The sequence below is a fragment of the Nanorana parkeri genome, unplaced genomic scaffold, assembly GCF_000935625.1.
Source record: "Nanorana parkeri isolate BGI_ZX_2015 unplaced genomic scaffold, ASM93562v1 scaffold1035, whole genome shotgun sequence".
NCBI classification, from domain to species: Eukaryota; Metazoa; Chordata; class Amphibia; order Anura; family Dicroglossidae; genus Nanorana; species Nanorana parkeri.
The window spans coordinates 285251-310705 of NW_017307303.1; the positions used below are offsets into that span (position 1 = coordinate 285251).

Sequence of the window (25455 nt, forward strand, 5' to 3'; positions counted from 1 at the left end):
AGTGATTGACAAAGTCATATGAGATACTAAAGTATTATTTAAAACCACAGGCAGAAATCATAAGAACTGGAGTAGGCAGAATCTGGAGCAGTTGCATATGGCAACCAACCAGCTTCTCTGTTGAGTTTGTTCAGTTAAGCTTTGAAAATTAAAAAGATTGATAGCCATGGGCAACTGCTCCAGATTCTGTCTGCTCCAGTTTTCTTTTTTTAATCCTCCCCAATGTCCTTTAACTGCCTCCGGGCCGACCGTAGTAGAAAAACGGCCGGCCGGGAGCTCTCTAGATACGTGCAAAAAAGACGATTGCGCCCATTACGCCACACATGTTACATATCGATGCGAACGTCCGAGTTAGAGCAATAAGTCTAGGGCCATCAATCACTGGTAACACTAAACTGATGAGCGGTAAAAGCTTTTAAAGCGTCGCCTATGGCCAATTTTGGGTATGGTAGTTTTCTGCCATTTCGCGGGCGCACGCAATTTTAAAGCTTGACATGTTTGGTGTCTATTTACCCGACGTGACCCCGTCTTTTATATTTTACCAAAAAACTGGGTAATAATATAAATGTTTCCTAACATAATGTAAAAAAAATCTTTTTTTTTCCAAAATTTTCTGTAATTTTTCCTAATTATAATAAAAAATAAAAAACCCGCAGTGGTGTTTAAATACCACCAAAAGAAAGCTCTATCTGTCCCCAAAAAATGGTATAAAATTAATTTCAGTACAGCGTTGCATGACGGAATAAACGTCAGTCAAAGTACTGCAGCGCTGAACACTGAAAAATGGCCTGGCCAGGAAGGGGGTCTCAACACCTGGTCTTGAAGTGGTTAAAGAAGAATTCTGGGGGGAAATATTATTAACCCTTTTAGTGGGGCTACCCCCACACTGCAAGGGTTATTTGCTCATTTTTGTCTAGGGACTAAAACAATAAAAGTTATACTCACCTGAACCTTGGCCTGTCACAGCGCTTCCTCCAGCCTGTCTCCTCCTACGTTGCAGTGATAAAATGTCCCTTATTGTTCTCATGTCCAAAAACAGTGTTAATTGAGGATCCTTAAGCTGGCCATACATCTATAGATTATCTGCAGATTTTCTATGGTCAGATGGACCAAGAGATTCCTACATCTACACTAAACCATGTGGATGGAGGAATCTCCCACTGGGACAAGCTTCAGTATCTTGCTAGCCGGCCCCATTGGCTCTCAAAATGCCTGAACAATGCCTGCATCCATTCGGATTGTTCAGGAATTTTTAGAGCCAATGGGGCTGACTAGCAAGATCCTGAAGCTTGGCCCAGTGGGAGATTCCACCATCCACACAGTTTAATGTAGATGGAGGAATCTGTTGTACTTTTTCCATCTGACCATAGAAAATCTCCAGATATTCTATAGGTGTATGGCCAGATTTAGACCGCTGCAGTGGAGGGGAAGAGATGCTGGAAGGACCAGTCTAACAGCATATGCTGCAGGCTCCGAGGTTCAGGTGAGTATAACTTTGACAGTTTAGTCCCTAGATGAAAACAAGCAGTTAACCCTTGCAGTACAGGGGTAGCCCCTATGCAAGGGTTATTAATATTTTTCCTGTGAGTTCTGCTTTAAATGTTACATGTACGTGGCAATGATAAATTCCCAGTTAATATTGACTTATATTAGCCAACTGTTCTCAGACTTGATCGATCCCTTCTTCACATCATTTAAAAAAACATCTGAAATCAGCATTAAAACGTGAAATAGATTTTCCCATATTAATGGCTGTATGAAATGTCACATTTGGTAACATCATTTTATCATTCTATACATCTGCTGTTGATACAATATGAACTATTATTAGTAATATACATGGTAGTACAAAGGTTTCTCCATCTAATAGTAGTTCTTTAACAAATCTTGCTTTGGAAAATATGTCTAAAACTTATTAGGATGTGAAATTAAAGACAAAGTACTCCTCTCAAGGGTAGTGGGAAGGCTCCTGGCAGAGGTCATGCAAATATCAAAATGCTTTGATGGGTGGATGTCAGTCTCAAAGAGTGGGCAATCCTAGGCATGCTGCACTTGCATGCAGACTGCCCTAGCTAACGTCCACATGTGACGCTGAGCCTCCATGATTGAAGAGCTGAAATACAGTGAATGAAAGGGGCAGGCAAGAGACAGCTAGACTGGATGGAAAGGGCTACATGATTCTTAACACTTTCAAGCTTAGAAATGAGGTGGGCTTTATTGACTTGCGGCAGCTTCTACTGCACACTATGGGAAGTTCACAGTGTTCAATGAAATCAGAGTAAGCACTTCCAGTACAGTAGAGCAGCCTGCGCAACTCTGAAAGACTAAACATATGGCTGGAGTTCAGCTTTAAGGTTCATACAGAAGATAATCGAAGAAAAAAAAACAATTTTGCACCAAAACATGAGCCACGGTAGACATGCTGTTTAGTAATAAGAGCAGCAAATGGATTTGAATAAACAGACTTTTGAACTAGACTGGACTGATTTGCACGCTAATGGACACAGGCTTTTATCAGTTTATGTACCTGAACACTTTAGTTGAAATAAGGCCCCTTTCACACGGGCAGTCGACTCAGGTCTGCCTGTCAGTTTTTCATGTTGATTTGATCAGAAGCCCAATGTAATTCTATGGGCAGCCAGATGTAAGTGGACATGTGTCCTTTACATTCAATTATCCTCTAATTGGTGGTAATTGGATGTAAATGGATACATGTGGGCTAACATCAATTGCCCATAGACCTAACATAGGTCCGTATAGCTCAGCTTGGAGCAAAAACTGAATAGACATGGATGTCAAGAATGACATCCATTCCATACTGCTCCAATCAGTAGGGGATCTGTGCATGGATTCCTTGCTGATCGGAACGGACGCCACCACCTAGGCGTTTTGTCGCTCAAAGCTAAGCGCAATAAAATGCTCAAGACAAGGAATCCCATTCATTTCTATGGCCCCTGTTCATACCTCAACATTTTGTTGTTAATTTTGTCACACAGAGTTTCCCATTGAAGTCTATGGGACCAAAAAGCACTGTAATCTGCCAAAAAGTAGCATATGTACTTTTTCCAGCGATGGTTGTTTTTCTGCTTGTTTCAGAATGCTCAGCTGCAAACAGGGGCCATAAAAATGAATTGGATTCCTTGTCTTGAGCATTTTGTCATGCTTACCTTTGAGCAACAAAATGCCTATTTGTGAATGAGGACTATGGAGGGGAATTTACCAAAACTGGAACAGATAAAATCTGGAGCAGTTGCCCATGGCAGCCAATCAGCTTCTCTCTTCAGTATGTTCAGTTAAGATTTGAAAATGAAAGATAGAAACTGATTGGTTGCCGTGCACAGCTGCTCCAGATTTTGTTAGCTCCAGTTTTGATAAATTCCCCTCTCTGTGTCTAAATTGCACCAGACTGAAATAATGATCAGGACTGCCTTTTTACCTGTGAATTTGAGATACAGCACAGTTTAAAAAGGTCACAAAAGGCAATGTCTACCGTTTAGCCTTAGCCAAGAACTACATATTAAGCAATTATATTATAACATAGATGGAGATATCTTTTATCACATGATATATGATTATGGGCATTTGTTCCACATGCTAGCTTGAGCTGTGGTGCTTTTTGCGGAAGACTTAAAACAAAGGATGTTTTGCCCCGGTGAGAGCTGGACAGTATAGACATTTGTTATCACATATAGATAAAAGCAGACACAGCAGAAAGGTTTATAAAAGCGTTTTTAGAGGTAGTAACAAAGATGCAGTTAAAGTGATTTTGAACAAACACCAGTTGTACATCCATCAGCACTAAGCCGCTATGTCTAGTCACTTGTATGCAACACACAGCAAATACAGAAAAATAAAACAGTAATTAAAGAATAACTCCACTTTTGCTATGAGAACAAAACAGCTCCCCCTTGGAGACCCTGTCACTAACTTAGAAAAATGTACAGCAAATGCTTACATGCAGCTTTTTCCTTTCCGTTTACAATTTTTTATTCACTAGCAATGTGCCTTAGAACTTAATAGCAAATTTGACTTCTTCAGGAAGCCCCCTTCTTGCATGTCAGATGTCTCTTCTAGTAGTGTTTAATTACTCTCTGTGTTGGCCCAGCTCCTCTGTCCCTCCCTCTCACTTCCCTTTATAACTTTTCTGTAGTTGCTGGGTAAGGAGCGAAGGGGAATACTATAGAGTGGAACAGCTGAGTCTGCTTGGGCTGCTGACATTACATCCAAGATGGTGGTGCCCAGCAGCAGTCCCAGGTCTTATGGATGTCTTCACAATACTTTTACAGGTAAATAGCAAGCATAAAATATGTTGAATGTATATACATTCACTTGCCACTTTATTAGGTACACCTTACCAGTACCAAGTTGGAACCCCTTATGTCTTCAGAACTGACTTAATTCTTTGTGGCATAGACTCAACAAGATGCTGGAAACATTCCTTACATAGTTTGGTCCATATTGAGATGATAGCATCACACAGTTGCTGCAGATTTGTCAGCTGCACATACATGACACAAATCTCCCGCTCCACCACATCCCAAATGTGCTCTATTTGATTGTAATCTGATGACAGCAAAACTCATTATCAAGAAACCAGTTTGAGATGATGTGAGCTTTGTGACATGATGCTTTATCCTGCTGGAAGTAGCTATCAGAAGATGGGTACACTGTGGTCATAACGGGATGGACATGGTCAGCAACAATACTCAGGTAGGCTGTGACATTTAAACAATGCTCAATTGGTACTAAGTGGCCCAAGGTGTGCGAAGAAAATATCCATTACACCATTACAACACCACCACCAGCCTGAACCATTGATACAAAGCAGGATGGATCCATGCTTTCATGTTGTTTATACCAAATTCTAACCTAACCATCCGAATGTCACAGCAGAAATCAAGACTCATCAGACCAAACAACGTGTTTTCCAGTCTTGTACTGTCCTATTTTGGTGAGCCCTTGTAAATTGTAGCCTCAGTTTTCTTTTCATAGCTGACAGGAGTGGTGTGGTCTTCTGCTTCTGTAGCCCATCTGCTACATGACTCGATGTGTTGTGTGTTCAGAGATCCTCTTCTGCATACCTCAGATGTAACAAGTGGTTATTTGAGTTACTGTTGCCTTTCTATCAGCTTGAACCAGTCTGGCCATTTTCCTTTGATATCTGGCATCAACAAGGCATTTTCAGCAAGAGCACTGCCACTCACTGGATATTTTCTTTTTCAGACCATTCTCTGTAAACCCTAGAGCAGTTTCTGAAATACTCAGACCAGGCCGCCTGGCACCAACAATCAAAGTCACTTAAGTCACATTTCTTCCCCATTCTGATGCTCGGTTTGAACTTCAGCAGATAGTCTTGAACCTGTCTACATGCCTAAATGCATTGAGTTGCTGCCATGTGATTTGCCTGATAAGATATCTGCCTTACGGAGCAGTTGAACAGGTGTACCTAATAAAGTGGCCAGTGAGTGTATAAGCCTATAGACTATGTTTACCTTCTGGACCGTGTTTCATGTTACACCCATATTAAGGGTTGCGGGGTTCTTCTCTACGCAGGCTGGTGTTGATTTTTGAATTCAGTTCAGCTGTGTGTGTCTCCACCTATGCAGCCATGTCATCCATTCACAAATCCTTTGTCAGAATCTGTGAATGGAGAAACTACAAGTCCTATCAGCCACTGCAGCAGAGTAGTTTTTACAGGATACAAGAGCAGAGACGTCACCACACTTGCAGTCCATCCATTCTTCCTCTGTCCATGTTACCAAATGTCTGTACCTCGGTATGAACGTGGATGGGGAGGAATCTGCAGAAGTCAGAGTATTGAACCCGCGAATGCAAAAAAAAAAAAAATGGGTGCACATTTTTTCTTTTATGAATGTGTGTGCATTTATAATTTTTTTCTGAAAGGTGGATTTTGCCTTTAAGGTAAGATTGTTGTTAAAGTGAATGGTCTGGTCGACAGGGTCTCTTTAAATAAATTGTAAAGATTTTTGCAATCTTCATGTCGATGTTCTACCTACTCACAAATGGCTTCCACTCACTTCCTACTTCCTGAGTAGGAGAGAACATGTCTCCTCAAATGGCATTAGGAGAAATACTGCTGGAAACAGTAAGACAATTACTAAGCATCTAATGCAGGGATAGGCAAAATCTGGACCCTCCGCTGTGGTGAAATTACAAAACCCATCATGCATCTGCCTCTGAAAGTCAACATGTGGCTGTTAGAGTTTTGCAATGCCTAAGGGTTCTGTAGTTGTACCACAGTTGGAGGGCCAGAGTTCGTCTACCCCTTCTCTGATGCATTTGAGCATTAAGTAAGCCGTGTTTTAATTTAAAAAAAAAAAAATTACTGGCAGCAAATTGAACCAGAAACATCAGTTATATGAACACTCAATTACAAAATGACAGTTACCCTGAATTACAAAAAGCTGTAGCAATTACATGTTATAACATTTTTCAACAAACATGGAGTTATCCTTTAAGAAAACATCATGATAAACATATTTTAATACTACATGTCGCCTAAGAAATGAAAATAATGATGTTAATCAAGAACACTGAATTCCCATAAAGAATTGTCAGCAAAGCATATTAACCAAATCAGAGAAGTAATGAAGAAAGTAGGAAAGGGTTTGGAAGGATAATAAAGCATAACACTCTCAGAAACAGCACATCATGTAGTTCTGTTCAAACAATGTTTCTTCAGTGAAGTCTGACATTTATCGGCAGTAATATTTTATGTTTGTGCAGTTTAACTGGCCACTTTGTATAATAATTTACAACCTAATTTAATGTAAATGTGACTGATGAGATGCTTTCATGATCGTCTTTTGGTTTTGTGATGAATTATTGCTATACCGTCTCATATGGCTATGTACAAATATTTTATTTATTATACATAGTATATGCAATCTTTAACGTTGAACTCCAGGCAGATATAGGAAAAAAATGTGCAGTTATTTAATAATTTTAAAAAAATCATTAAATGCATTTAGTGTAAGTACCTAGAGTTTGCATTGGCCTATTGAAGTCCTCCATACAGCAGCATTCACATACAAAGTCACATATGCAGTGGGGGGAGACAGCACTAAGGGCCAATCAGATGTTGTAGTGCACATGTGCTGACAAGAAACATGCTGACAGGAAGAGAAAGTTAATTCAGCAGAGGGATGAGCATATCAGCCTGCTGTTGCCCCTTCACTACCAAGTTACAAGCTGGGGGTGGGGAAGTGATCAAGCTGTAGTGCTTAAGTGCAGATGGGAAAAATCAGGTTACCAGCCCAGCTCTGTCATCCAGCAGAGCCGTGTAAGCTCAAAGCCGGATGGACAGAAATGTATTCCTGTAAAACAGCTTCTGTGTCTGTATTTAAGCTTGTATTTAGCTGGAGTTCAGCTTTAAAGTCCAGCTGCAGATTTAAGGGCTCAATCAGGCAGGCGTGCATGTCCGTACCGCGCACAAGCCCGTAAAATGATCGGATCCCGGAAGGGACAGGTGCTGTGCGTAATTGTGCTCAGCAGCCTGATCTTCCCTATGGGATGACATGGCTCCATGTAATTACATGAGGTCACATGCACACCCGAACCTGCACATTTGTGCGGGTTTGGGTGCCCGCACTTGGACGCACACTGTCTGCATCCAAGTGCGTGCACCTCAGTATCACAGGTACGACCTGCTTCCATGTTGGCAGCCCCCCGCTTAAATTCTGCTTAACACTGCTTGTGTCTGCACGGTGTGCTTTCATACACTTGTATGGTAGTTTACAGTTAGAGCAGAGATACTTGGGACCTGGCCCAATACAAGTCTACAAAGGTTGGTTACACAGGAGTGACAAGCGCTGAAGAGGATTTCTTGTGGATAGGCTGCAAACATCAGAGCAGGTCGCAGGTGTGCTTAGTGAGGTAAGTAAGCAGCTGAGGTCAGGGGTCTTAAGGTGCCCATACACTGCTCGATTCTCGTACGAGAATCGGGCGAAATCCCGCGATCGTACGATAATCGAGCAGTGTGAACGAAGACGTGCGACCGTTTCTACTGTACGGTCGCACGTCTTTTGTCGAACCAACATGCTCGAAAACCCGCTGAGAATCGTACGATTGTCGGCGGGTTTCTAGCCTGCTTGTCCGATAGCTGCGAAACGGGCCGCTGTGCACACTGCCCGTTCTGCATTGCGATCATCGGGTCATTTCGATGATCGCAAGTACGATCTGCCCGTCCAAGGTGGGCAGATCGTACGAGCTTTCAATAAGCATACGACCATCGCAAGACAAAAGTCTTGCGATGGTCGTAAGGTGTATGGGCACCTTTAGTGTGGATTAGTTCAGGGGGGCTAGTGATGTTGGGTTTGTATTTGTTTGTTAGGGTTCATTCACACAGGCACAGAGGTCTGCTAATCCAAGCATATACTTGTGTATAGGTATGGATGTACATCCCTGGACTGGACACAGACTGTCTAAATCCAGATCAAGGGAATTGAAGTCACCTGCACTCCAAACATGTCATTGCATCTCGCAGATTTATTGTTATGAACAGTTTCACAGACATGTATACACCGACATTTCAGGGCCTTGCAGGATCCCATTCTTAATGCAACATAAAGTGTCTGCATCCAGGGGCGTACATCCAAACCTGTATGGATGAACATGCGCGGAGCAGTGTTTACCAGCGTATAGCCGCAGACTGCCAATGATTTGTACAGGCAGATTGTACGCAACACTTGTTGCTCCCACGCGCAGAGATCCGGACGCTTTTTATGGTACATGGAATTTTGGGCTTGTGTGGAATGAGCCCTTAAACTGGTATACAATTGTACTTACATTGTTATTGTGTTCTAGAGATAATACCCCAAAACAGAAGGTAAATATTGCATTTGTCATTCCTTAATCATAATAACATACGTTTGATAACTAAAAGAATTGTTCTTACAGGCTAGTGTCGAGACCCAGCAGTGTTGTGTAACACACTGTCAGTATGGTGAGGAGACTTTTTGTTTTATGGACCCAAGGTCATTCTGCTTTTCAATACACAGAAAATGTAAAAAGCTTGTGTAAAATGACATTGTTTTTTTCCTTCTATATACACATCTTCCTTAGGTGTATAGGAGATGTTACCTTCTTTTTTTTTTTAGTTCTGCTAAGTTTAAAAGGTATGGTACACATACAGAGGCCATATGCATTACACTGCAATACAGCGTGGGAGAAAATTAAAAATCTGCACACAGCCATATGTTATTATTGTTCTTGTTAAATGCTTCTGGGAGTACTAAAACACATATTGGCTTGTAATGTAGTTAGATATGCATGAAAGGACCTTTGCCATATGGATGGACACATTTGATTTTTGTCCAGCCCAGGAATGTCCTTACAAATTTCTATGTGTTTTGGAACTCAGTTTTTTCTACAACGAAAATTGATTAGGGCCAATTCACACTTGTGCGTTGTGGCAGGTGCGCTAAAATGGCAATGCACCTGCTCGATGTGCAGTGAGCTGTGGTGCCATTCATTGTAAGTGGTACCCCAACGCATTGTACTGTAGAGCACAACACATTGCAGGTCACCGCAACACATATACCATGCATAGTGGTGCACTATTTTCAAAAAAGGGTCAAGTTTTTTCATCCGTTGGGACATGCCAATGGGCTGCCTTATAACAATGCACATTGACATGTGCCATAATCATACCTCCCAACTGTCCCTCATTTGGAACCAAGTACCTCTGTCCCTCTTTCCTCCTCCGTTGTCCATCCTTTTGGTCGGATGTACAGATAACTATAAACATTTTCTATTTAACTAGAATATACATTCTTAATGGTCCACATGACTGGTGGTGTGGCAGGGGTTTTTCTATTGCCTGAATACATTGTGCTAGAAGGTGTACCTCTTTGTCATCTCAGAAAGTTGGGAGATATGCCATAATGCATGTTAATGCATGTGCATTAATGCACTGCAACGGCACGCTTTAGCGTGAATGGGCCCTAATGTGCCTAATTGATAGATTTCATTGTGTTTCCAGTATATTCGTATAAAGTGTGGATGTACATTATGGTGCAATGTGTGTTGATGCGCCCTACGCATCTTATGCATAGTCTTAAAACCCATCATTTTCTAAGCTTTTCAGACCTTGTAGAATCTTTTCCTATAGATTTTCTGCGTGTTTTACTCTGTGTGATGTGATAAAAAAAACATTAGCATTTTGTCCTCAGTGAGAACAGAGGAATAGGTCCCTGACCTGAACATGTCTAGTCTTTCATTTGCATCACCGGAAGATTTTTAAGGAATGCATTAGCATGTTATTATGATAAAAGACATACTGTAAATGCATATTCTAACTTTGATTACATTGGATTTGTATTACACAAAGGTCATACGAACATACAAGTTTTCTCTGCCCTCACCTGAATTAAACTAGCTGCAGGATTCCTCCTCTTTTCAAAGTGCTTCTGGCGGTGCTGTTCCTGAACTTTTAAGGCAAACCCAGATCCAAGAATACCCTGTAATGTAATGTGTTATTGGTTTGTTATCAAAAATAATGCTAGGAATAAGATATTGAAGAACTGTGGCAAGTAATTATTATCACAGGGAACAAATGCAAGCCCATCAGGGCCTATGTGTTGTCAAGATTGCCATTACTTGCCTGCGTAATGTCAAGTCATTAGTATTTACAGTACCATATTACTATAATGTAGTTCCCTGCATGTCTGCCACTGTCAAACCACGCCACCATTATCCCATGTTTTACCACAGCACACTACTGCTCTGCTCTTAAGCCCTTGAATTAGATTTTGTAATGTTTTTTTACCGCAATGATTATATACACAACAGTCAGATTAAGAAAATATTTTACATTTTTTTATTTTTTTATTTTCCTTGCACATGATTGGGTATTCTTTGCAAGGTTAAATTTGACCATATTCACTAAGCTAAGAGAAAATCTCAGTGCAAATTCTCTGGTTAGTAAATCAATGCTCATATGCTTGACCGTATGTTTGACCATAAGCTAGAACATATGTTTTGACTGCATGAATCCAAATCAGACAAAGTGTTTCTATGGCAAAGTGTATTGTGGTGTTGTGGTATATCTGGTTTTGATAAATTGGTGAATTGTGAGGAGGTGATACCTTTTGCCCTTGGCCTAAACTACATGGGCAATTATTAGTCACAAGAGTCACATATGCAAAATATTATTTTGTAACTAATTGCAGGTTGTGACAGTAAACAGTGCCCATTTGGGCTGCAAGCTACTAGCAATTTTCTAGGAATAACTATTGGGTCGCTCAATCACGTCTTACACAATGTAAAAAGCTTATGTAGCTAATGGTGTAAGAAGGCAATATGCATATGAAAAAGACAAATGACACTTTGTATCAGTGTTATCCTTTGATAAGCCTTTCTAAACATGTAAATCAGAAGAATAATTAAAATGTGTAACAAATGTTTTTGTGAATTAGAATGTGCATGCATGATATGTTATCATACTCAATCAGGAAATGTTAACAGGTTCACTGCTTTAATCACTTTTACCCAAAATGGTTTCTTTCATAGTATATATAGATTGAAATTCTAAACCACTGAACCACGTGAAGTGTAATCATCCGGATGGATAAAAGAATATTTTATTCTTACCCTGCTTACACCTATTAGGGAGCTAAATGTCAGCAACCACCCACACATTATGTAATGAGGTTATATAAAGCTTCAACTGACTTTCAAAAGACAATCATCAGCTTGACATATAAAATTTCATTTAGCATCTTCCCACTTCATTGACTGAGTTTTCTCAGGATAAGTTAACAGTGGTACAATGTTCCAAGTCCTGTTTTTATTTTAATTGGTCTCAAATAATCAAAATCGAGCATATTATGGTACTTTTAAACAGCCTTGTGGCCTCATTAAAATACCCTCTTCTTGCAGGTATTGATCTTAAAAAAGAATAAATTCAATAATGCAAGTCTCTGGTGGTCAAAGACTAATACATGGGCTACAGATCACAGGCAACAAGCTGAAAGGAAGATATTAACTTTATTCATTCAAATAAATATTATACAAAATATCTTCCCTCCAGACTGCAAGAGAACAAATAATCTGAACCATATTAATGTGTCTCATTAAGGATATATTTTAAGATAAACTATAAGATAAACAAGAGACTGCAGTGATCTTTTGCTTACCCAGGAAAACAATAGTTCCAAACAATTGTCTGCTGATAAAGGTGCAAATGCCTAGTGACAAACAGCGACCATAAGTTTGCAGTGTTGCTGTTGACTACACGTTTGCATATTAGTTGTAAATAACCCTTGGAGATGTCATATACAGCCCCACCATCGATCTATGTCCCTATCTATCTTTTGTATCTACATATCTGCATTGTGTATAATCCTTTTAGAAATGTCAGCATTGTGCATTTGAATTGTTATTGTGACTTTGAGTTTAATACTCACTGCGGGTAATGCGAAGAAGGAAATGCCAAGCAGAGCAAACCCAGCTGAAAGAAGTCTTCCAAGCCATGTGTGTGGAGTTTTGTCCCCATAGCCGATGGTAGTCAACGTGATCTAAGGATGACATGCAGAAGATAGTTCCATTATGGTGTCTCAAGTTGCAGTTTCTTACAGTCCATTGTGGAACGTGATACATTTTGGTAGCATGTATATGTATTGAATGCAGGAAGTATAAACAAATATTAATATCAAGAGCGCATTGAAGGCTTTTCCTTTGCAAAAGTTAAATACTTAAAATTGTGAAGTTTGAAGTGATCAGCAACTTTTTTACCATCTGAGTTTGTTACAAAACGAATGCATGCCTCACTGTATTTGATAACAGGAGGCTGATTTTATTAAAACTAGAAAAATAAAAATAAACATAAAAGTGGAGTTGTTACGCATAATATCAAATTATGATTTATCTTTTTATTGGAAAAATCAAACAAAAACTGATTTTTTATTATGAACAACTGAAATTTTGTGTTCGTATTAAAACAAAAGTAAACCTTTAAAAAAAAAAAAAAAACACTGCCAGGTAGGCTTTTTATGACGGAAGAGACTGTAAGTCTCTTCTGTCATAACTGCTTCCCCTGTCTGCCAGCATTTTTTCTTTCTTAGTGTACACTGAGCATATCAGTAGTTGTTTGCCTCTTCAAGAAGTTGTCTGCTCTGCCTAACATAGAGAAATTGCCAGGTTAATATAAATCAATAACATACTCCATAAACAGTATTTAAACAGGGACAATGGTAAGATTTATTCCAAAAAGTCAACATTAAAGTGTATAGTTTCACAGAAAAATGGCAGCTAGATATTGTAATGACTCCATACAAAGTATTTAAAAAATTTACTTGGCCACATTTTGAACAGGAGAGACAACAAGCAACAAAAAAAAATCAACATTAGAGTGTATTATTAAACCAGAAAAAGCAAGTAAAATATTGTACTGACTCTATGCACAGTATTTAAACATTTTTACTAGGCCACAGTTTGCGGGATAGACCCAGCAGGTTTTAATTAAGAAATCACACTTAGAGTGCACTATGTCAGAGAGACAATACCCCCAAAATGTTTGATTGTCAGGCAGAAAACTAGGAGGCACAGAGCATAATTTACTCTGCAACAAACATTTTAAATTTTGCAGCTGATGGCCAGCTGTGGAAACATTATGTATGGCACCTTTTATAGTGTCTGATCACCTCACCAGAAATTTAGAGGTACATACAGAATTGGCTTTGCAGCGAGGAACAGGGAGAACACTTCCATGAAGACATTAAAAGGACAAGGAGATGAACAAGACTTACTAAGGCCAATGGAAATGTAATATGCTGGGGGATTACTACTGGACATTGCATCATAAAAATCGAATGAAATCAGAGCACAAAAGATAAGTAAAGGTTTAGTTTTAGTATAATAAGCTGCGCGGGAGTTTGACCCTTCTGTGACTTTGTGGCCTGTGCTGCACCACAGTAGTACCCAGCCATCATTTTTCCACGTAGAAGGCAATCCCTGCTCTCCAGTAACTGTGGAAGGGAGGCAGGGTCTAGAGCAGGGTCCACATGATCACAGGCATGTGGTCCAGCAAGCAAAGGCTTGAACGTTACATGTACCTTACTGTGCACTGAGTGAATTTGCTGGTGGCTGGGTAGGACACAGCACTGCTGTCCCATATGCGACACCTTGCTGATGGTCACAGCTCTTTCACCTCTACCCCTTCCTCTTTAATGACCTTTAATGGTAACTCGTCAGAACCATCAGTCCTCCTAAGCGACCAAGAGCCTATGGAATGGCCCACACAAAATGCTGCTACACTGTTTGGCAGCTGGGTACAGCCAAAAAGTTACAGTGACAACTGCTATTTTTGCTCTTCGGATTTTAAAGGCTACAACTTAAAAAATAAGTAAGCCATTTTCTATGCAAATCTTCAATCTTTACTACCTGTGTCTCACAGCCCTAAAATGACAGGTCTGTTTCACCACAAACATGGGAAGATTTGCTTGGTAATTCTGGTTCTGATACTGATTTCAAAGAATTTCAGTGTGATATAGGAAGTCAAGACCCCCAGTTCTTCACTCAGTCTGAACTTTAGTGAGAGATTTGGGATTACCCAAGAATTCTGCTGAACTGTTTAGTAGCAGATGGAACATTGATATATTTGTATAGAAGCAGAGAAATCGAGTTTACTCCCTACTTTTCGCAGGAGGTTGATTTTACTTTACTGTAGTAATAAAGATGGCTTGAAAAAGAAAGTACAAAGAACAAAGCAGATGAATGGAAACTTTTCATTGACTTCTAAAAGAAGTTTAAAAGCTGTTCTTTTGCACATTGGGAACAAGTGTGCATTTGTAACTGTTGGTCACTTGTTACATCTCAAAGAAAGTTATGAGAATTAGGAACTGGTTGTTACAAAAATAAAATATAATGATCATGATTGGGTGGTCTGTGGAGACCGTAAGGTATTGTGCATGCTTCTGAGGCAAACGGGAAGATATGCTAAGTTCCCATATTTCCTTTGTGAATGGGATAGTAGAGCAAATATTCAACCCTGGGAGCTAAAACACTCTGGGAAGAAGAGCTCTAGAACCTGGAAGCAAGTATATTTCGAGTAAAAATCTTATTGAGCCACAAAAAACCTCTTCTGCCACCTCTTCATATAGATTTGGGCCTTATGACACTGTTTCTTTGAGACCTTACAAAAAAGTAGAATGCTTTAATTACCTCTGCAAGAAGTTCCCTAACTTATCACCAGAAAAATTAAAAGAAGGTATTTTTGTCAGCTCAGACAGTAGAAGACTGTTGCTAGATGAAAACTATAAAAGAATGAATATAAAATGAGGTTTGGAGTTCCTTTAAAAGTGTTGCTACTAAGTTCTTTGGGAAAGGACCCTTAATATGCACTTATCGATAAAAACATGCTGGAAAAATTCAAAACTTAGGATGCTCATTGAGTATGAAAAATAATTTCTTGAGTGCACACTTGGGCATTTTCCCAGAAAATCTAGGTACCGTGAGTGAGGAAGAGGGAAAATGTTTCCATCAAGACACTAAGGTGATGTTAAAGAGATAGCAGGTAGGTAGAACATTAATATGATGGAGATTATTGCTGGATGCTACATCGTGAAAATCTGGAAGCAGCACATAAAAGGATAAGCAGCAGATGCAGCTTCATTCGCAAAAGAAAAAGTGATTACTAACGGGGTTATTCACAAAAGGGTGAAGAGTTAGGAAAAGGTAGGAGAAGTGAACAATCTAGGCTAAAATAGAGGATTTGGAAACATTCTCCAATTCAGCTCACTTTCTAGTTCAGCTACGTTGTCCTATATTGTTCACTTCTCCTGCCTTCTCCAAACTCTTCAACCTTTTGTGAATAACCCTGTAAGACTTTTGACTTAGGTTAAGATAAAAATAACCAAATTTTACACTTTTTGTAAAGAAATATATTCAGAAATGGGCAAAAATAGGTTTCATGTGGTAATTTTTTGCTAGCAATTTTATCATGGTCATCACAAATTGTGAAAAAGACTGAAAGTGATGGAGCAAATCTGAGGTCAATTTTGGATTTAAAACCCAAAATTCCTATAAAACCAGCAAACATTTTAAAAGAAAAGTTTTTATGACCCTCAGTTTTGCAGCCATGTGTTAATATGGTGTGCAGAAGAGGGGTGTGTAGGGTGTGCTTTTATTTATTTTTTATATACATTGTATTTTTTGGTTTATAACACACATAATAATAACATGAGGTTGAGATGCCCTCACGTGACAATATTAGACAGGTAGTCTAGCCTTTATGGAGACATCAGGGGTCTATTAGATTTCTGATACCTCCCCTAGCTGATGAAAGCTGCATGTAGATCAAAGAGAATGCACTGATCTGCAAGTTACCTGCTGCCTGCCGTTCTGGGATTCTGACAGCTCTGTGCTCAGAGCTGATCACTCTTGGGTTTAACTGCCTACTCCTGCTTTCCATTCTGAAATGGCAGACAGCACTCCTAGGCCCACAGAACATCTTAGTTAATTCTGTGGTTAGTAGATAGAAATGATAGGGCAGTTGTACAGCTGCTGGCTGATATCAGCTGGCTTTTTTAGGTTTTTGGGCCCCCAGGCATCTGCCTGGCCCTTGGCACCCATCTAAGTTGCATTGTGAGTGATCTGGTTCTGGTCACAGGTTGACTATTACCAAAGACTGCAAGTGCACTGAAAGTCCATTTATCCTTTGGGTTTTCAATTGCCTTCATGGCAATGTGAATGGTATGTATGTTAGTCTCCCCAGACCCTTTCCACCTTACAGTTGCCTACATTAATGATTTTTCTATTCAGTAAAATATGTATACAACCAGCAGGCACTTATACTATGTATTCTATTCAAACTTTTAACGGAGTTCAGAACCAGTCCCCAGGTGAACAAGGCATAGAATCACTAGACCTTTAAGTATTTAGTAAATGAAAGAAATACTCACGTACTAGTCGTGGACCTGTAGTAGATGTTTGAGACTGCACTATCCATATTATTATTTTTTCTTTACCATATTAGGTAGACAGTGGTTGAGATTGGTTGGAAAGACAATTTTTTTCTGCTTAAGGAATTTTAAGTTTTATTTATAATTATGTATTCTGCATACCGTGTGCTACAGATTAACCTGTGATTGACAGTACCCCTCTGAAATAGCTAAAAATACTGAATGGTTTACAGTTGTTACTGAAAAAAATTATTTTCTACAATGAAAAGTAAAAAAGACAATAAAACACTGAATCAATAAAGATAAGTGGCAAGCCAATTAACACCTATGAGTCTTAGTACTTTGGCAAAACAATCAGTATGACTGCATGGCCTATACAAAAAAACTTTTGTTTTTTTAACCTTAACAGCTTTTCCTATTAGTACTTTGGAAACAACCACAATGGGGACTCAACACAGCTGTACTTGCCAGCAATTGATTTTCAATAATGAGCATTCAGTCAGTTGTCTTAAAATATATTAAAGAGTATAATTGTGTACACTGTAATTTCAGCTGATGGAGAGCAACTGTGTATTTGTTTATTCCTTTCACACTATTTTTACTTGGCATAACGGTCTGGTAATTTCTGAACAGAGTATCAGACTCAAAAATAGCTCAGTGTCTACAAAAAAAAAAAGTCTTCACATCTGCTCTAAAAATAACTAGCATTCCCATGAAGATTGTTCACAGTCTAAAGCTGTTTAATATCATTTGTTTTAATAATTTCAGACACTACAAATGAGACTTTAAGGTGGATCTTGTGGTAAAATGCAAACTCCACTTACACTGTCTGGGCCCGTCCCCCTTCACAAATCACCTACTATTAGGTGTCAAACGTACCTGTAAAGTAAAAAGTTAGAGTTTATACTTATCCTCACCCCCATTTTCCACCCATGGCACCTAGGCAGGGCTCCATAATGTGACAATCCATAATGTTAAACTCTTTCTGGCTCGAACCTGAGGAATACAGAGCAGCCAACATCTTGCTAGAAGACACTCTTGCAAAGGACTGGAACATTTTCTGGCAAGATATGGCCTGCCCTGTATTCCTCAGGAACCTTCCCAGGAAGGATGTCTTACCCAGCGATTGTAGAAGACTGAAAGGAAGGGGGTAACATAAGTAGAAACCTAACTTTTTTTTTACAGGCAAATTTTACATCTACTAACAGTAGGTGATTTGTAAAGGGGGAGGGGGCACGGGAAATTTAAGCAGGTCTTGCATTTTATATGATTTCCTTCAATTCATTATATATTTTAATGTAAAATAGGCCCTTGAGTTTGTGTGTCATGTTTTGTAAATACTGCAAAATGAAGAAAAGAGATGTCACCAGAGACACATGTCTGCTTACATACAGAGAAGGCTTAAAAGAGAACTAAGGGGTAACCTTGTTACATATACTAACCTCCTCCCATGACCCAAAGCTCAGTATATAGCGAGCTACAGCTCGCTATATACTGAGAGCGCCGCAGCCAGGACGGATCACGACAACACTGTCGAGATCGACCCAGCTGGCTGATTGACAGCGGGCTCTGCCTATCTAGAGGTAGAGCCAGCTGTGCCCACCCCCTCCCCCGTCCGTTCCTCCAGTCAGCACTGGAGGATCCGGGAGGGGGGGAATCCCCGCGGGGATCGGTGGCTAACAGTCACCGCTCTCTGGTGGGAGATGATCGGAAAGTGAGCAAGGGACGGTATGTGCTCGCTCACTTCCAGATCTATAGAGCCGATATGTGACACTTTCATTGCCACACGTCAGTGCTAACTTTGAGAATGAGTGAAAATCACTCACCTCATATTTCTCCTTAAATTATATTTGTGAATATTATACACAATGCGTAATGTTATAATAGTAAAGAAATATTTAGTTTGTTGAAAAGACTGGTCCTTTTCGCTTAGAATCTTATATGCCTTTTGCATGATTCCCAGTTCTCTATAGGCCTAATTCTTATAAGAATGGTTCTCCTACCATTTATTTCCTGTTATGTTTTATAGTGTTGTTGTATTAACAATACATAGGAATTGTGTATTGTGCCATAAAATGCAGTAAAAATATGATAGCAACGTATAAATAAAAGATTAGAACAATAAAAATAGAAGTAGCAGCGGATTGTACATTCTCCATTACAACCTGAGTAGGGCCCATCAATACATCAGCAGTGCTAAGCTGATAGAACAAAATCATGTTGACAGGCAGTTATAGCTTCCTTACTGTAATAAAATCCAACCTTGTTCTTGCTTAGAATTATAAATTCTTTGCTTCTAACAATAATAAAGAACAATACACAGCAGCAATATGTATTATATAATTTCCCCATGTATTTGGATTGAGGCTTACACTTTCTCTTAAAGCTGAACCATTTTACATGTCTGCTGACAAACGGCTTTAGAGATGCACATGCCTCATTGCCAGGGTAACTCCCAGGCACATTACAGGCCAACCAATCAAGTTTGCCAAAAATGCCAAACCCGGAAAAAGGCAGAACAAAGATGTCAGCACCTGCAAGTGAGCTAGAAAACTTTGTATTGCTGGAGGGAAGGTGAATATAGATATATAGTTCCGCTTTATCTATATCTCTAAGCTTTTTGGCTGCATCTTCTCCAGTTTATGTTATTTTCCCTTTAATTTCGTGTTTGTATGATTGTGTTTATAGGAGTTAGCACATTTTTCATACATACGCCCTCTACAAAGTTGTATTCTCATAAATACTAGTGCAATATCAAAAGGACCTCAAAAGTAAGACGTTTATAATTGCTATGGCTGTTTCCATCAAGCCCTGTCCCTTTCTGCTTGATATTTGTATATTCTCTTCCTTTTCCTTTGGAAACTCAATAAAACTTTGGTTTATGAAAAAAAGTAAGAAGTTCATCTATTATATTTTAATTTAGTTATAGTCATTTACCAATAGTATTTTATAATATTATTTCATAATATCAGCATTATATAATCTTTTGTGTTAAGCCGTGCTTTTTTTGTCTGTAGCTTAATCATTAGGTTATTTTCCTTTTAATACATTAGAGCCTAACTCCAGAATTAAAGAAGCAAGCGGTGACAGGTTAAAATGTCTGTTTCTATCCCTGACCCCATTTCCTGTCCCAGTAGTGACACCTTTAGATGAAATGGGCGCAGCTGTCATAGAGACAGAAAGGCATTGGAATGATTTCCCATCACTTCCTGTCCTGACAGGAAGTGAAAGGAAAGCTCCCCAATAGGGAACAGGTGGCAATAACACCCTGATAGAGGCTCTGACACTTTCCTGCTGTATCCAAAATAAATACAAAGTTTTGGCTTGATTTTGGTTTTAACACATGCATTTCATTCTGATAGAATCCTACAAGAGAGACCTAGCTGCGCTAAATAATCATACTGAAATCTCATGATCATTGCAAGGGCTGTTACAGAGTGCATGTAACATAGAAAGTGCTCTGTAGCATGCTTTCTTTCTTTAAGACCCCTTTCATATGGGTGGCCTGATAGGGTCCGCCTGTCAATTTTTCAAGTTTCGCTGGACCTGATTGTGCTGACCGTTTGTATCTAATTCCCCATAGACCGACATGGGATCCAGTCATTTAACAGCAGTGAAATCCTATCTCTACTGCTCCGATCAGGAGGGCATCCATGCTTGGAACCCTTCCTGATCAGCCTGTGTGAAAAGGGACCTAAGTTATAATTTTCAAACTCTTCCCACAACCTCTCTATATAAAACCTCTATATAAAACCAATTAGTTAATTTACATTTTTCATTTAACTTACATAATTGAAATAACTCAGAGTACAGTGCATAACAATTTATGACATACAGCCAGACTAAGAATTTTGTGGGAAAAACTCAGTAAGTAAAAGAAAGATGAAAAGCAGACAAATACAAATGTATCATCTACTAATGATGAAATATATAAATGGAAGTTTAAACGCAATGAAAACAAATGATTTTAGTAGTCAATCACTGAGAAATTATTGTAGTCATGCATAATTTTTCTCTTTTAACCCCTTCATGACTGAGCTTGTTTTTAGTTTCTGTTCGTAAATGACTGACACACTTTTGACAATTCCTTAATTAAAACAGATGTAAGTAATTATACCAAAAATGCATACACCCCAGTGAACCCCATTATGGAGCTGCATTGAAAACCAGACTGCACATTGTTACTGTGTATTGAATTTTATGCAGCTAATACATTTTATAGATACAAATTGGTTATTAATCCAATTAAGGGAGCTACCTAAATCATTCAAGTATGGGTCTATCTCCCTATGCTTGTGACAGGCATAACATAAATAATAATTTCTACTTAGCAATACCATTTATTTATTTTTTTCACTCACCATTAATGCAATAGCACAGAAAAAAAAACAGATGACCTGTTCATTTCTAAAGATTAATGACTGGTAACCTACATCGGGGAGAAATCAATTTTGCATTGTTTTCAGTGCAGCTAGACGAGTTCTTGTCCATACAGAAAATGTTCAACAGTTCAAGATGGATTTACTTACCGTACCCCACCATAAAGCATCTGCATATGTTTGAAATTGTGTATTAGCTTCTTTTTCAACCAGATAAACAAGAAACGAGGAAAAGATGAGTACTAGGAATCCTATGTACCAGGCTGTGATGAGTTCCTGAAAGGTAAAAACACAAAACTGAGAACTCTCTTTATAATTGCAGTAAGTTAATGGTAAATAGATGATTTATCTTCAAATTTGGTGTTGTGTTCTTCAATCTACCAGGCAAAAAAAAATTAGTAAATACTCCGCCTTTACCTACCACCACCATCACCACCACCACGCACATCCACTATACATAGAATTCACAGATAAAACTACAAGGACTAACAAAAATAAACAGCTTAATCATATATTTATTAGCCAGGTAAATATGAAATAGTGCATATGAACATTAAACAGTATAGTCTTTTGTTTAGCCAGCAGGCTCCTTTTCACTATTCGCTTGCTACTATTTGTTGTAAAAAAGTAATTGTTCACAGAGATCAATAACTGAAGATGAAATTCACATACAGAACTAAATGTTACATGAATGCTGCTGAACAGAAGAAAAAGGAACAGAGAGTTAGAGCTCTTACCATCTTACCAGAAACCATATGACAAATCTGTAGCCTTTTTTGTCACATCACTGGCATCATAGTAAAAGGTACGAATCTCATTTTATAAGGCCCTGTTCACAATACAATGTTGCAGTAATGCAACACACACACGTTAGTGCATTGCTGTGCCAGTCTTTTTTAATGGCACTCCAAGGCACGTCCAGAACATAGCTGTGTTATAGTACACTCCAGTGCACCACAACACACAATGTGAATAGGTTAACGTTTATGTGAAACTCCACTTCTGTTGAAGAAAAATCCTCTCTAGGTCTCTCTAGGACTACTTCATTATGATAGATGGGAGGGATTGTCTGGTATAGTCACGTGATCAGTCCCACTGTTGTAGGGGAAAACTGCTGGGAAAAGCAGTAGGTCAGTAATGTAACCAGGAAATGAAGTATTCTGTACACATAGAGTATACTAGGAATGCCCCTATACCGATACTACAGTACTACAGTAGTATCCGTATCGGTGCGGATACAGGGCATTTTCACGAGTACTTGTACACGTGAAAATGCCCCAATACATAGCGTCTATTTTTAAATAGCTTTGGGCTGCTCATTTAGTACAAGTGGTCTGCGCGTATCACTTGTAGACAAGCCTGCTCCTTCCCCCCGCCTCCATCCCTCCAAGGTCCCCCGCTTTAAGGTCCTTCCCCCCCAGCCGCCCCTCTCCCCGCCATAGTTTTCAGGCTCCCCCGCTCTTCTGGGGTACCCCGGACCATTGCAGATGCCTTCAGGATTGAGAGCAGGGAGCAGAGCAGAGAATGTCCACACTTATCAGTGACACACGGGCGCTGTATTCACAGGGTTTTCTGTGTCAGCTGTCACATGTAAAGCTGTACATAAGATCCAGCACAATGCTGTGCTGGATTTTCTGTACTGGAGGGCAGACTTCATAAAGAGAACCTGTCACCTTCGAATGATATCACATAGGGGCTTGTTATGCCCTGTGTGATATCAATAAAGTTAAGTGAAAAAAAGTGATATAAATACAAAATAATTACATAACAATTAAAAAAGTGATAAAAAGGTAACAAATATTACAAAAAGGTAAAAAAAATCAAATTAAAATTAAAAACAAAAAAGTACTAAAAAAGTAATTAAATTTTTTTAAAACAAATACCAACAAATGGCCAACTCTCCTCCCCCCTCAATATACTTACCTTTTGGCAAAGGTCCTTCCCCTCTGCTTGTACTATCTGTGCCCTATACTGCGATCCAGTGAAGCCCTGCGCTATAGATTTTGAATTTTACTCGCAGACCGCGCTGACCAATGAGAAGTGCTTCTTAGCACAGTTAAATAGGGTTTTGGTTCAAATTATTTTTTGTATCAGGACACGTATAATCATGGTTTGAGTTATAGATCTTGATCATTATAAAAAAAAAACTGCCCTAAAATCATTAGTCTGTATTGTTTTAGAAAAAATGTCACATGTCCCTTTAAGAAAATGTATTGGTATTGTCAAGTACCTGAGGGAAAGTAATTGTACTTGAAAAAATGGTATCGGTGCATCCCTAGAGTATACACCACCATTTGTCATGCATTTTAATTTTCCAACATTTGAAAATTTTTGTCAGTTTTAGCAATTCATAGCTGGGTGCAGATTGGAATAACAAGGTCATTAAAAAAAACATTATACTGTATTACAAAATTGGTTGTATAGTAAGGGTCCCCAAATGGTGGACCGCAGTCTGGACACACACTGAATGGCAGTCACCAACCTGTGCTGGATCTCCCCTCCTCTTCAGTCATTGGTTGCTAAGACCGCAGCGTTGCTAGCAACTAATGACATAATTCCGTTCCACACCCAGCATGAAGGAGCACGGAAGAATATCGTAAGGTTCTTGAATGCATTTTTAAGATTTAACTCTTGAGTTTAGTGTTACTTTAAGCAAAGTGGAATTACTTCAGCCTAGTCCCTGAAACTGGCTACAGTGACAAACACAATCACTTCATATATTTCTGCTAATAGTGGATATTATGTGTGGCAAATAACAGTGTTGTTTACCTTGCTGTGTGCGTAAACAACTGAACCCAGCAATTTCCACGTCCCCCCTCTCCGATCCATGCGCACCATACGTAGGATCTGTAGGAATCGAAGACTTCGAAGGGCTGATGTAGCAAAAATATTTCCCTGAGATCCAGCAGACACAACTGCCACTGATGCAATAAGAACTATGATATCTAGAGACAAAAGAGAAATGGTTATGTCGCATTCATGTTCTAAAAAGCATTGCAAAAGACAATATTACTAATTAGTCTTTACCCCAGTAAAGCTTACATTACAATGTTCTTTACACATCTAAAGTCTATATTCAATTTAACCAGGTTTTACACTTTTAGGAAAAAATAGAACTCTTATCCATACACAGGTTCTGAACCTGCTATATTTCTATATTTTTCATGGGTTCAGGGGTACTTCAGGGAGTTAATCTAATCTAGTGAAGATTATTATTATTAATATCATCATTATTATTACAGGTATTTATATAGCGCTGACAAGTTATGCAGCACTTTACATAGTGTACATTCATATCTGTCCCTGACCTCAAGGAGCTTACAATCTAAGGTCCCTATCTCACATGCATACATACAGGGCCTATTTAGACAGAAGCCAATGAACCTTCCACCATGTTTGGAGTGTGGGAGGAAACCGGAATACCCAGAGGAAACCCACACAAGCAAAGGTAGAACATGCAAACTCCTTGCAGATAGTGTCCTGACTGGGATTTAAATCAGGGACCCCCCAGTACTGCAAGGCAGAAGTACTAACCACTACATTTACTAGGTTTTATGTTTTTCTAAATTAGAAAACACACACAAACTGTCATCGATACTCATTTAAATAAATTACTGAACATATATTAAAAACTAAATTTGTAATTTATTCCAGTAGAAGAATTGCTGGTGTCAGACTATAAGGAGTCTATTCACTAAGCTGCCAAAGAATCTAGCCGTAGCTACGGCTGATCCGTCGGCTAGCTTCGGCCCCAGGGCCCCTTCGGTTCAGCAGAACCGAAGGGCTGCTGTACGGCCGAGCGGCTCAGTCGAGCCGAAGGCATATGCTTCAGCTCGACTGAGCCGAGGTGAAAGCCGAAGCTGGCCGAACGGCCGACAGCCTGCTACTGGCTGCTGGGCATAGCCAGCCGTCATCTCACGGCTGACTCCGGCCACTTGTACACTCAGATCAGCATCCCTGGTTACCAGGATGCTGATCTCCAGATAGCCCAACTCTCCCGGAAGCTCCGGGAGTCTCCTGCTATTAGATAGCGGCTCCCGGCAACCTGGGAGAGAAACACTTTCTCCGGGAAAGTTTTACTCTGCTCGATCGAGCAGAGTAAACCTTTCCCTGCTCTGTTGTCTTTTTTTTTTTCATCTGACATCGGAGCCGTT

General features: G+C 39.4%; 1 protein-coding gene across 1 annotated transcript in view; it reads right to left on the reverse strand.

Moving 5' to 3' along the window:
• The window catches only part of KCNQ5 (potassium voltage-gated channel subfamily Q member 5), a 144262-nt gene that overhangs the window by 49342 nt on the left and 69465 nt on the right, over positions 1–25455 (reverse strand). Inside the window, exons 3-6 of the mRNA XM_018567356.1 lie at positions 24071–24246; positions 21452–21577; positions 12429–12539; positions 10386–10481 (exon numbers count right to left, since the gene is read on the reverse strand). Of these exons, the coding sequence (XP_018422858.1) occupies positions 10386–10481; positions 12429–12539; positions 21452–21577; positions 24071–24246 (509 nt within the window). The remainder of the gene's footprint in view (positions 1–10385; positions 10482–12428; positions 12540–21451; positions 21578–24070; positions 24247–25455) is intronic.